This window comes from Mucor velutinosus, assembly GCF_035048745.1.
Source record: "Mucor velutinosus strain NIH1002 chromosome Unknown tig00001564, whole genome shotgun sequence".
Taxonomy (NCBI): Eukaryota; Fungi; Mucoromycota; class Mucoromycetes; order Mucorales; family Mucoraceae; genus Mucor; species Mucor velutinosus.
In genome coordinates this window covers 2,998,709-3,011,869 of record NW_027041906.1, presented here as the reverse complement: position 1 = coordinate 3,011,869, position 13,161 = coordinate 2,998,709, and the positions used below count along the sequence as shown (strand labels likewise).

At 41.3% G+C, this 13,161-nt stretch overlaps 6 protein-coding genes across 6 annotated transcripts; 4 read left to right on the top strand and 2 right to left on the bottom strand.

Annotated features, from left to right (window-relative positions):
* Window positions 1–53: 53 nt before the first annotated feature.
* ATC70_011268 (uncharacterized protein) lies at window positions 54–1,246 on the top strand (the record flags this gene model as incomplete). The annotated part of the gene is made up of 2 exons (XM_064830462.1): window positions 54–123; window positions 192–1,246. The coding sequence occupies 2 exons, from the start codon at window positions 54–56 to the stop codon at window positions 1,244–1,246; spliced, it is 1,125 nt and encodes a 374-aa protein (XP_064682964.1).
* Window positions 1,247–3,101: 1,855 nt separating this feature from the next.
* Window positions 3,102–4,724, top strand: ATC70_011267 (uncharacterized protein; the record flags this gene model as incomplete). The annotated part of the gene is made up of 2 exons (XM_064830461.1): window positions 3,102–3,297; window positions 3,355–4,724. 2 exons carry the CDS (start codon window positions 3,102–3,104, stop codon window positions 4,722–4,724), a joined length of 1,566 nt encoding a protein of 521 aa, XP_064682963.1.
* A 2,218-nt stretch (window positions 4,725–6,942) lies between these two features.
* On the top strand, window positions 6,943–8,114 carry ATC70_011266 (uncharacterized protein; the record flags this gene model as incomplete). The annotated part of the gene is made up of 3 exons (XM_064830460.1): window positions 6,943–6,985; window positions 7,047–7,966; window positions 8,082–8,114. 3 exons carry the CDS (start codon window positions 6,943–6,945, stop codon window positions 8,112–8,114), a joined length of 996 nt encoding a protein of 331 aa, XP_064682962.1.
* A 90-nt stretch (window positions 8,115–8,204) lies between these two features.
* Window positions 8,205–10,103, bottom strand: ATC70_011265 (uncharacterized protein; the record flags this gene model as incomplete). The annotated part of the gene is made up of 1 exon (XM_064830459.1): window positions 8,205–10,103. The coding sequence occupies one exon, from the start codon at window positions 10,101–10,103 to the stop codon at window positions 8,205–8,207; it is 1,899 nt and encodes a 632-aa protein (XP_064682961.1).
* Window positions 10,104–10,120: 17 nt separating this feature from the next.
* Window positions 10,121–10,575, bottom strand: ATC70_011264 (uncharacterized protein; the record flags this gene model as incomplete). The annotated part of the gene is made up of 2 exons (XM_064830458.1): window positions 10,121–10,483; window positions 10,534–10,575. 2 exons carry the CDS (start codon window positions 10,573–10,575, stop codon window positions 10,121–10,123), a joined length of 405 nt encoding a protein of 134 aa, XP_064682960.1.
* A 61-nt stretch (window positions 10,576–10,636) lies between these two features.
* KAE1_2 (putative tRNA threonylcarbamoyladenosine biosynthesis protein kae1) lies at window positions 10,637–11,584 on the top strand (the record flags this gene model as incomplete). The annotated part of the gene is made up of 1 exon (XM_064830457.1): window positions 10,637–11,584. The coding sequence occupies one exon, from the start codon at window positions 10,637–10,639 to the stop codon at window positions 11,582–11,584; it is 948 nt and encodes a 315-aa protein (XP_064682959.1).
* Window positions 11,585–13,161: the final 1,577 nt, after the last annotated feature.

Here is a 13,161-nt window from a genome sequence, read left to right as displayed (position 1 = left end):
CTTTTCCTCTCTTTTTTTTTTCCTTTTCTTTCCAAGCACACACACACACCCACATGTCGCATAGTAATCGCCATTCTTACAAGGCTGACCCCTACAGAGCAGTAAGAAAGCCTCCCAGTCCAGGTAAGCATGCCATATTCCTCTCTGTCTTTTTGCGCAAAGGCAATCTTGTCTAAAAATACCGCAAACAGATGGCTACTACGATTCTCCTAGTCTGCACTCTGATCAATATCACTCAAGATCACCCTCAGAGAGCAGCACCTCCAAATTAGCCACACCCATAGTAGCAACAGCAGCAGTAAATCAGGACCCCTATGCACCCAAATCACATCATCACAAAAAGAAGAAAAAGTACAAGCCTTCTTCAGCGACGACGACGACGACGACGACGACAATGATGGAAGGAGAAAAGAGAGCAAATTCATACTTACCGTACTCAAACCACAATCGAAACCCCTACGACCCTGTGGAACCCATTTACTTGGATCAAGACGACGATTACCTACCTAGCTTCAATTCGCCAGGCCAATATCGCTCATCATCACATCAGGGCAGAGGCCCTGTAGGCTCTATTCTGCAAGATAATATCGTGATGGATATGATGAGCGATCATCACCACAACAACGACGATGACTATCAAACAAAACCCCATTTGGAGCAAATACAACTACCACCTATCAAAAAGAAAAAGTGGTATGCACGATGCGGCGGTAGTGGCAAGAAATTGCTCATCATTGTGTTTGTGCTTATCATTGCTGTGGCTGTCATCACCTATTTTGTATGGCCAAGAACACCTACATTGCAATACCTCAGTGCTGGCTTAGTTGAAGGCACGCAACCCGTCTACAACGACACACTGATGGTCGCAGAATGGAATGTTAATTTCACCGTGATCAATGACGATAGTTTTATACCTACCAACATACAAAACTTGGCTGTCAATGTCATTGAAAATGGCTCGGGCGATGTCTTTGGTAGGGGGAATTCAGGGCATCTCATGTTGCAAGCAAGGCCCAAAGACAGACAAACCATTACGATACCCATTTCCATCAATTTTCAACGAGACGCAACGAATCCAGCAATTAAAGCCTTATTGACCGCTTGCAAGATCAAGGAGGTGGATTCAGCAAATGCACCGAAACAAAGCTTGAGTCTTACGTTTGAGATTGTGTATTACATTGCTGGTATAGTATGGCATCCTGTAGCAAGAGTGTTTCCAACTGCGTATTTCGATTGTCCTTCTTGAATAAAACCTTTAAACTGTAATAAACCTACTCTGATGATCTGACTACTGCACCCTGTTTAGTTCAAATTCGCCATTGTGCCTTTCATGAAAAGAAGCTTCCATTCTGGACATGCCAAACTACCCTTCACTTCACACTGCAACAAAAAATATAGCTCGAGCTCATTCATATCAATCATTTTAGCACCTGAGCTATATTCTGCTTATTTTTTTATTTTTTTTTTTTTTTTGGGGGGGGGGGGGCAAGGTGGAAGACGCATGCATCTGGTCTAGATCAAAAATGACATAAATGCAAGCTGAATAGAAGGGCTTACACATCAGACGCATCAGCCCTGCATTAGGTTTGCATTTTTTGATCTGTGGATTTTGCATTTTGAAGCACGATTTGCTAAACCAAGGATGGACGTCAATGGTTTGTTTCTACAACTCTTTGATACACTTGCTCGAAAAAATACTCTTCTAATCAGTACATCAAAGAGACATGCACATAAACACCCCTTTCTGCTATACAAATGCCAGCATGTGCTGCGTGCATGTCAGACTCTCGTAAGCAAGAATTTTGGATGCAACACATGAAATTTTGCGTGAAAACCCGAGAGCATCTTAGTTTCAGGTTACAATGAATTGATTGCTTGCATCTGAATGCATTCAAAAAGGCTATAAATATAGATATATAAGCTTTCGCGGACATTTGAGCGTGCTTGTACTGCGCAAGAGCTCTGTGAAGTCATATCCTTTCAATGTTCGAGCCTCTTCTCCACACTTTAGAAAGGAGGGAATCTTCTCACCCTCAGCAAAAGAAAGCCTGCGCTCTATACACAATAATACAGGCCGAGACCACGCTAGCAGCATCATCTGCCTATAATGCAATAGATGTTGCGCATTCGATCGAGACAATCACATGAATCGCATGTTTGTAGTCTGCCATCTAGATGAACAGGCCATTATCTTATCAAAATCGGCCCAAGATGCATAATGTTTCGTTGTGTACTACAAGCAGGTAGAGTGTTCTGCTCTACAGCAACGTTACATTTGACACAAAAGAAGAAATTTCCAACAGAATTGCGAATAAGTAATGTGCACGTTTCTTTTTAATGTCATTTTATACTCTTTCACTCCTGATTTCTCCGCATTTTACAGCGAATATGCCGAATGGAACAACAGACACAACATCTTGGTATGAACAGATGGCGGCAGATGATGCTAGATGCATGATTTATACAGCTTTTAGTATATGACAACTTGGCTGTCTGGCTATAAACGATCCATTCATTCAAAAGGACCAACGTTTGCCTTTGGAAAGGGTCGATCCGTGTTAGATCAGACATATTTAATTTAAACCTGTACACTTGTCCATGTCTGATCCGATCAGATATACCCCGTACATGTATATTGCGTAGTGATATCTCATTGCTTATTTGCTACTGTTGTTGATCTGATACCATGCAATCAGGAAAAATGCACAAACATAGGAAATCATTGATGGCAGTAACAATTTCCATGATCTCGACACAACATGGTAGGAATCCGTATCTTTCGTCTATTCGAAGCAGAAATTGGAATGAATCGTGGTACAAAATATACCTTGTAAAAATACCCTAACCAGCAGACGAGTTACACAGAACGGTTTTCAATTTTCTGATCCCTGGCTTGCCCGCCCTCTTTCATGAGATTGGTGGCAAGCTAAAATCGGCGTGCTTTTGACTGGTCAATGAGATTTTCTTTTTACATAAACGCACTAGTGAGCCTCACATCATCCCATGTTATTATGGTATATATAAGGGTCCCTTTTTTTTTTTTTTCCCTCTTTCTTTTTCCCTTTTTCTTCTTTTCTTTATCTCTCTCTCTCTCTTTAAACATGATAAGCGCTTTTGGTAAAAGTATCGATTTAAAGATCAATGTTCAGTCTGATGAAATTGTACTACTGGGCCACGCAAATGAAGCTGCAGGAAAAATGCTTCAGGGATCTTTAATTTTAAATATCTCTGAGCCTATCAAAGTCAAATCAGTCAACCTGTCATTTGTAGGCAAAATGAAGGTATCATGGTCAGAAGGTAAGTCTGCAGTAAGGGTGTCAATGGCATGGATGCTGATGCATTGGAGACGAATAGGAGTGGGCCATCATCAGCATTATCACAAGCAAGAACGCACCATTTTATCTCACGCTTGGGAATTTGTCAAACCCCAACTGATTTCTCCAACAGCAAACAGTAGTCAGAACGCAACTCCACACAAAAAGAGCACCATTCTATCAGCTGGACAGCACAAGTGGGATTTTGAACTGCTGTTGCCTGGCAATCTAGCACAAACGTTGGATTCTGATGTGGGTAGTGTCAGTTACCGCTTGAAGGCCACCATTGAGCGCTCAGCATTTGTCCAAAACACAATCAAGAAGCGCAACATTCGCATTGTCAGATGCATCCTGCCCTCACAGTTTGAACTGGTGCAGTCATTGGAAATCCACAACACGTGGGCTCAAAAAATGGTGTATGATATCAGTGTGCCCTCCAAACTGTATGCATTCAACGACACCATTCCCATCTCATTCAAGATTCTGCCCATCGCTTCACATCTGCGAGTACATGCGATAATGGCTTCCATCAAGGAGTACTGTACATACACTGCCAACGGCCATACAAAGACAGACACTCGCATTGTTCGTTTGGTCAGAGTCGATCATCCCTTCTCGGAAGCAGTATCCACTACAGCATCGCCACCTACTTGGGATCGTGTGCTTGATCTTCCAGTACCCTCCAAGTCTCCCGTCATATTCGCTGATGCTGAAAATGACATGATCCGTATTCGACATCGACTCAAGTTTGTTATCTCACTAGCAAATGCAGATGGTCACATCTCAGAGCTCCGTTGTGCAGTACAAATCATTGTAGTGGAATCATTTGCAGTGACAGAGGAATTAACAACATTACCAGCGTATGATGAATCATGGCGATCTGTGCCCTATGATCCCCATGTTGTAGAGCAACTTCGTACAAGAACCTCCATTTCAGAGGCAGGCACAAATGAGCCTATCGTATCGGCTGGTGTGGGGTTATCATCTACTCGAGAGTTACAAGACTCACGACAGCCTGTTAGCATCACGGGTTGGTCTCGCATGCTGTCGTTATCATCAGCAGTGGCTGTACCAGACAGAATTAGCGAAGAGTTGGAGGAGAGATCATCGTCTGACTTGACAGCACATTCAAGGCCAATGACAATTCCAGGTTCCAACAGCGGCAGTAGACATCATTCAAGAAGACCTTCCATGGACTTTGAGGAGAGTAGCGCAGGTGATTTGGATATACTAGAAGAAAACTCATCATCACCGAGTCGACCCTTGTGGTGGAATGGTGTTGATCTAGGCAAGGTGCCCTCATATCGCAGTGTATCTACCCTGAATCAAGACTTGTTTTCAGCCTCATTACCACCCGCTTATGATTCTTTGGCAGCAGCATTCGCAAACGCATCACCTCGTAGACATTAATCGCCCATTCTCACAACACTTTTTATCTTGCAAACATATCCGTATCATTTCTTTTTTTCATTTAATGCATGCATTCTTTCAGTAGTTTATTCAGTCTCTATATATACATCCCTATCATTATCCTAATAATTAAATGCATCATCTTTTTCATTTGGCTTATAAATCACTGTTGTTATAAGGATCTCGCGTGTTGGGTATGTGTGATATTCTAGGTAGTTTTGTTTGCTTCGTTGTTTGCTTTTTTTTTTTTTTTTGTATTAAAGCTTCATTGTTTGCCTTGTTGAGTTCATTGGGTGTGCTTGGTTTATCTATTGACAGTGCATCTTCTGTTAACAGAAAGGAAAGCCTTGTTTTGATAGATGGACCGTCTTTGCTTGATATAACGGATATGCAGTCATCACTATCGCAAATCGTGTCAATGATGTTTCGCAATTGAGATTCTGAACCTCGAGCTGAGCAAGCAATATCACCTTTTCTTCTTTTTTCTCTAGTGTCCTTTTCTGCTTGTTCTACCTTGTCTTGTGCTAATTGATAATGTCTCCTCAAGCCCTGAGACTCTTCTTTTGAAAGTGTCGCGCTGTCTTTTCAATCCTGTTGAAATTTGATGTGTTGATTGAGCTTTTTTTTTTTTTTTTTTTTTTTATAGATATGTCTTTGCATCAGGTTGGCCTGCTTCCTGTGCTTTTTGAAACCACTGAATTGATATATCCAGGGCAAAAATGAGACTTCCGTTCAGGTACATGATGCCGAGATGTAGTAGCCCATTTTTGTTGTCCTTCTCTGCTGATTTATTGTAGTATTCTACGGCTTCTGTGTCATCCTATAAGGCTCCAAGTCCATTCTCAAATAGTTACCCAATATTGTCGTTTGCCATTGAGTTGCCTTGGTATAGTGCTTTCAGATGGAAACCCATAGCCTTTTTATAGTCTGTATTCGCTCCAAGTCCCTTCTTATACATACGTCCAATGTTGTTGTAAGCTCCACCAGTTTTATCTCAATCTGCAACTCTTGTGAACCAAGTCAGTGCTTTGGTATAGTCTTGCGGTCGCTATGTCCTTCATGATAGAGTAATCCAATGCATATTGTGCTGACACATGGTCATTTTCTGCTGCAATTTTGAACCATAAATAGGCCATTTTGTAACCTCATCCTGATATCCGATGTTGTATAGAGTAGCTGTGCTGTATTGCAGATCTGCTCAATGCCAATTCCATTGCGGTAGCATACTCCAATGTTTCTTCTGACACTGATAGTATCATTTTCAGATGCCTTCATCTACCATCCTAATGCAGACTCATTGTCTTTTGGGACACCTTTGCCATGCATGTACATGATACCCAGAATGTATTGAGCGTCTTTATGCTCGCACTCGGCAGCAATGTCGAAGAACATCAGTGAGTTTTTGTATTCACCTTTACGATAGTAAAAGAGGCTAGTTCTGTAAAAAACTTTTACTTTTCACTACTCGTGGCGATTAATAAAAAAAAAGCTCAACAAACTTATCTTGTACGCACCTTTAGTTTTTTTTTTTTCACGATCCTCTTTATTACTAGCTGTATTGAGTAGTTGTATCAATGTTTACCTACAAACTGGTACAATAAAACCAATGAGACAGAATGAAAGAATTCTCAGGGAGGAAAAAGAAATGATAGTAATATGGGATTTGGGAACATAGATGAGTAAGTGAATCAACCAAGACACGGCGATGAGCTGTTACAAGTTGCACTATGGAATATCTGACAAGGTATCACAATCACTATTTACAGCAATATTGTACGCTTGTCATAAATTATAGAACAAAGGCTTTCAATAGATGGTGAATCACCTAGAAATCATTCTAAAATAAGCAAAAGCTGTATGCTCGTCTTGGTTGCTCTTGATTTGTATCTAAAGTAAAACTCACCTGCTTACTCAACATTCCAAATTTACAGACAGTGTCGCCAAACAGCTATCTCAGTTGCTCTGTGTAAGGTTGTATTGCTTGATATGCATATATAGCCCGCTATAAGCGTAGTGCACAATCTTCTTGGGTAAGAGAATGTACCTGTAAAGGATATTCCTGCAAAACGTTTGCAAGAGCAGTTCATTGGATGCCGATTGAGTGCAACGTTGGAAAAAGCGTTAGATCACGTCTTGCAGATTATAAAAAAAGTGGGGTCTTTCGCGTCTCACTTTTCTCTTTTCTTCATCATTTGCTCTTGTTTCTAATCAATTGAAAATGGACCCTTTGGATGTGATTAAGGAAAGCCTTTTTTTACGAGGTAAGTATCCATGATATCGTAAGCAAATGTGAAGCTAACCATTCATGCATTGACGTTCAAGACTATTGGATCAGCCAGGAACCTCTCAGTTGGGAAGCCATTGGATATCTCACCAGTTTGATTGAGAAAGCTCCAACCACAGACAAGCGCAGTGCATTTTACAACTTATCTCAAGATCTGGAGAAACTGTACACAGCATTCATTGATGACAGTTTAGTGAAGAAACATATACAAGGAATCAAGAAAAGCCTCAACTTATCAAGTGGCCGTGGTGTTATCAATGAGTTCTGGGAGAAGCATGCTACTACCTTGAAGGATTTATCTCTCAAGAACAGAACTAGCCAATCTGTTGTACTTAGCTCAATGATGAAAACTGCCGCATTTGCTGCTGCGTCTGCTGCTGATGCCCATTCTTCCTCATCTACTGCTATTTTTGCTGATACTGCCCACTCGCCCTCGTCATCTGCTGCTGCTACTGCTCACTCATCATCGTCATCTGCTGTTGATACTGCTCACTCATCATCGTCATCTGCTGCTGCTGCTACGCAATTCTCCACAAATAAGCGAAGCGATCAGACCCATATCGAAACCAGGAGACAGAAAAGACGCAGCCAACAGTCGAATAATGATATTAGTGAATCGGACAACTTTTTTGTTGCCGGCCAAGACGCAAGTGTTGGTACTATTATTAAAAAGGGAGCCATTGACATGCATTCAAAACTACTCTTGAAACAAGCTCTGACTGCACGACAACGCAAGATTATGACCAACGGCCTCTCTTCCATAGTGGACCTCTCTGACAATTCCCTCGCCTCGCAAAGAAGCCTGTTCACAGAATCCGAATGGTCTGAACTACAGCTGTTGTTTGATGAAAGGCTCAAGATTGTTCCTATTGATCTGAATGAAAGAGTCAAGGATGTGATCATTATTGTTGGTGGTACTTTAGGCTTGTCTGGTGACTATGATTGCTGTATATCGCTGGTAAAAAAGGAAGTTAAGAAATCAAGCTGTGATCTTACTATTGCTGCTCTCACCTTTTTTTTTTTAAAAAAAAAAATTTGTTTATTGATTGATTCGCGTACACTGAGAGTAATAGGTCAGAGTGAAGAGGCGAGTGCAATTTAGATAAAGAATTGGGTAACTATAAGCTAAAATATGAAGAATAATATACTAAACTAAACTATATAAAAAAAAAAACTATCTAATAATTGGCTTTGGATTACAGGAGGGAATGGCACTGATCTTCCGCAATGGTCTGACGAACACTGGTTCGAATACTGGCCAATATCGCTGTATGGTCCATAGGAACATTGTCATAGATGAACCTCATGTGGGCAAGCCACAGTTGACCAAGGGTGATGATGAGGATTCGGAAAGGCTTGATTCCAGCAATTTGGCAATACCAAACGTTGGAGAAATCAAGTTGCAGAAGAGCCTCTTTAATATCTAGAATCGAGGTGGTAGGCCACAGAAACTCGAAGATGACTCCCTGCCAAACTTTCTCTTTAGAAGGACAATGAAAGAGGAGGTGACTTGGGGAATCGTTCATAGACAAACAAACTGGACAGAGAGGAGACTCAAAGACTTTGGGCATAATAAAATGCAAAAATCGACGGTGAGGAATTCGACCCAGAATGAGACGGTATATCACATTACGTTGGACAGTGGTAAGAGACAGGGACCAAAAAAATTTCCAGCTGGACGCAGAGATTTTGCGCAATGCCAAAGGAGAGACCACAGACGAAAGGACAGCCCGACGAAATGCCTTAGCCGAGGCCTGAACATTACCAAGAGGTTGATCATCAAGGAGACGAAACTGCTCAATCAAAGGAGCAAATGAGACGACTGAATCCTCTAAAGGAGCTGGGCTACAGACTGGCTCGAAGTAAGGTTGAAACTGTAATTTCCCTGTCGCTAGGCCTTTGAACACTGTGGAGGGAGTTCTTTTCCAGGTGAGCAGAGAGGGGTCGCGAGTATCCTTCCAATGGACGAAATTGAGCCGGGAATCATACTGAAAAACGTCGGCCACCATCATTTCTTTGACACGAAGAGGAAGCACGAAGCTGGAGGAGGGAGGGACAAACACTGCAGCCTGCAGTGGCAACGCCATAGCAGTAGCTGTATTAATGCGGGCAGAGCCAAAAGAACGAGGGAGATAATCAACAGCACGATATATCATATCCACAGTGCCAGTTCGTTGTTTCAGTAACCCTTGAGAACGAGACGAGGGAAAAAGCAAAGGGATTTGGTGAAATTGGCAGTTGTTAACATTTCGAATGTGATGGCTGAGAAGAGATGACACAGGATGGGCATCAATGGTGGATTGATCATACACCAACAAAGGTTGCAACCATCGAAAGTACAACGCCGAAGCTTGTAGCTGGATGTCGATCACCCCGAGACCACCTTGTTCCTTTGGAAGAGTCCAGACAGACCATGGGATGACGGGGAATATGTTCTTTCTCAAAAATTGTATGGCAAGAGATCTCAGCTGTTTGAAGTCTGCCAGAGTCAACGGAGTAACCCGTAGGATGTACCAAAGTTTGGAGAGCAAAAGAGAGTTCAAGACAGTAGCTCGACCGACAACCGACAGTGATCGAGTAGAATGTATTTGAGTGGCAATTTTGATCTTTGTTACCAGCGAGCCCATGAAGTTGACACGTTGGAGACGACTTTGAACCAAAGGAAACCCCAAATAGATTAAAGGTACATCATCTTCGACGGAATGTAGATGATTGATGTGGATTTGAGCCAACGAGGTCTCCCAAATATCCCATGTATCTCTGCCAGATACCGAAAAAGCCTCCACCTTATCGTAGTTGAATTTGGCATTGGAAGCGCCGCAATACCTGGACATATGTATTTGCAACCGAGCGAGATCAGCAGAATCATGGACAAATACCAAGGCATCATCAGCATAACAAAGAAGCTTGGTTCGTTCAGTTCCCATAAGGTACCCTTGGAATTGACGATCGTTAATAATGGCCAACAAGAAGGGTTCAAAAGCTAGATTGTATAGGATTGGAGACAGTGGATCACCCTGCTTCAAACCTCTCAGTTTCGCCACTTCGGACGATAAGTGTCCATTGAGGTTGATGCGAATCAGGTTGTCACCCATTAACTTGTAGATGCATTTCACCAAAGGACGGGGAAGCCAAATTTCAGCAAGACGTGCCGAAGGTAGTCTAAATTTACACGATCATATGCCTTTTCTTGATCAAGGAGAAGGCCAATATCAGCATCCAAAGAGCCAAATGTAGGATCGTCGTCCCGTTGTTCCGCAACTGTCCATTTTCGTTGTGCGTCTTCCATGATTAGTTGACAAATCATACCATTTTCAGCAATATATCGTCCTGGAATGAATCCTAACTGGTGGCGGCTGATAAGCTGGGTAGAGACGTCCATGATACGCCGGTTGATGCATCGAGTAAAAAGCTTGTAATCCGAGTTGGCCAAGGATAAAGGTCGATAGTTTTTCATGTGAGTTGGATCGCCTTTCTTGTACAAAAGACACATAATGGTTTCGTTCCAAGATTTAGGAAACTTACCCTTCTGTAGAGCTGTGTTGAATACATCGGTGACAAGGGCATGCAACGGAGGATATTTCAAAACCTTGCTGCTCTCACCATCCTGAAAGCGTTATTGAAAATCATGAAAAAGTACCCTCACATGTTGATCAAGCCACCAAGCAAAAAAGTGACAGAAAGTGATTACCTTCAATGCATCTGGTCTCGAATCCTTGAAGCAATGTTCCCCCCTGAAAAAAATATCATTAGAATCAAAAGTGGTGAATCGGTCAACTCGGCAAGCAATATCAACAAGAACGAACAATATAATGGTGCCAGCTATATCAAGTCATCGAAGATTGATTTCCGTCTCTTGGTTGATGTTCATAATGATCAGATTGATGTAGGTGCTGGTGAATGTGCTTTGAACAATGCCGATGATAAAGCTATCACTGACGAGGGGAAATTGACTCGCGAGACAAAGGATGCTCTGGACGAAATCATCAAATTAGTACCTGAAGATCTGAATGACGCTACCTGTTGGGGAATGCAATTTGCTGGCTCGCACTGTACGATGACTTCCATTCATCTTGAATCTCAAGGATTGTACGTAAACATGCATAGGCATGAATTTAATATCCCATCATCATATTCTTCGCTGGAGAATTTCGGTCCCACAATTGCTTGGCTGTTGACTATGAGGCAGCACATGTTGCGCTTGGACGAGATTATCAAGAGACACAAAACCCCAGAACACTCAAATTGCGTGTCTTTCAACAGACGTCAGGCCCACTCTCCAAATCACAAGCTGTCGTACATCCGTGATACCTACTACACGCCACCTCGCAACCATAAGTCCAAGCTTCCCATGTTCATGTTTAGAAATGCTCCAGCATCAACACCGGAGTCATCAGCTGCTCCAAGAGCTCCAAGTCAAGCATCGAACACAGCTATTACCATCGTCCCTGGTGAACCGGATAAAAATGGTTATATTGATCAACGCAACGGAACATATTATAACATCCACACCAAGAAGCTGTACGATTACCATCCTCTCATCGATACAAACGTAAATGAGGAAGACGACGATTAATAGCCAACTTATTTCCCACCGCCACCAACAAACACTCAATACCAATACTCTCAATATTAATCACCACTGGCTTATGAGCAATCAACTTGCATGGATTGCAAAATTGGAGTGTGCAAACTATTGTACTTAACTTGTTTGTGTCGCATCTCAATCAAGCAACATCCAAGACAATGTTAAGTTTACTGGCGAATAAAAATTCATATATTACAAATGGCACCTGTCTTTAACTTGATCGACATGAATTTTAAAAAATAACACACACCAAATAAAATGCAATGAGTGTCGTGTCTGCATTGATTCCCCCATCATCAAAATGAAGCACATCTCGAGTATGCACGAAAAAAAATACTGCTTTCATTGCTCAAAAAGACATTATACATGATTAAATATCAATATAATGTTTCTCGCTGCTTTATATAATGAGAGATAATAATTTTCACTATATATACTGTAAAACATTCAAAAAAAGTAGACAAACAAATCATATCCTTTCATAATTTTAAAGAATTGTGTGCTGTACAAGGTGAATAAAACCACCGGCAAAGCCGGTAATGGGGAGGGTGTTTGGGGGAAGAACATAACGCGTCTAATTCAACACTTGATAGCATTGATTTATAGGGGGTTTTACCGCAGCGAAACAAAGGCGCAAAACCATGGTAATAAGGCGTCTAATTCAACACTTGGTAGCATTGATCTATATGAGGGCTTAATTGCATCTATCAAAGGTGTGATTCATACCTTGAAAATAAAAGCTATAAAGCAATACATAACCAAATTTGACAGCTTTCAAGCTTTCATATATTGACATGTAAACCGTTCTGAGCCACCGGAATAATGCCAAACAATTTTACTTGAGTAGTAGTAACATCCTGACACCTTTGCTCAACTTTTTGAGGACCCAAAAAACATGGTCAAAAATCGACCAAAAAGCATGAGGTACCCCTCATGATTTTCATTGAAAATAAAACGATCGCATTTTTCACCTTGATAATGAAGACTTTTACTATAGTATATCTTGAATCAAAATGTTTCTATCGATCGAAAGCAACCTCTGAAATCATCTTCGTGGGACTTTGATATGTAAAATTTCGACTTTTTGGCCAGAAACCTCTTTTCATATTTTTACAAATCATTCAATAAGTTTATTCAAAACATCTATATAATTTGGCACCATTGGAAGCGCCTTGAAAAGTACTTCAAGAATGTATTAGGAAGCATAGAGTGATCATTACAGTTTATATAGTCGAGTATCACAGAATAGATTAAAGAAGTCGAAGAAATGAAATCTGTCCAATCTTGAATGAGTTCACATGTCTCACTAGTTTTGGAGCTCAGGCCAAATTTATAAACGTGACGTGATGGGATTGAAGGATAAACGCATTCCTTTCTTTTTTTTTTCCTTTAATATATAAAATCTTCCGCCTAGCAGAGTTGGGAATGCCAATTGTTGGCACTAGTTTACTTCATTTTCTACATGCTTACACGAGCTATGACCTGCGCCAGTTAATAGCTGCCGAGACAAGCTCTTTCTTCCGCCATTAAGAGTATCAGAGCTACGGCTCGCTTATTGAAGCAAG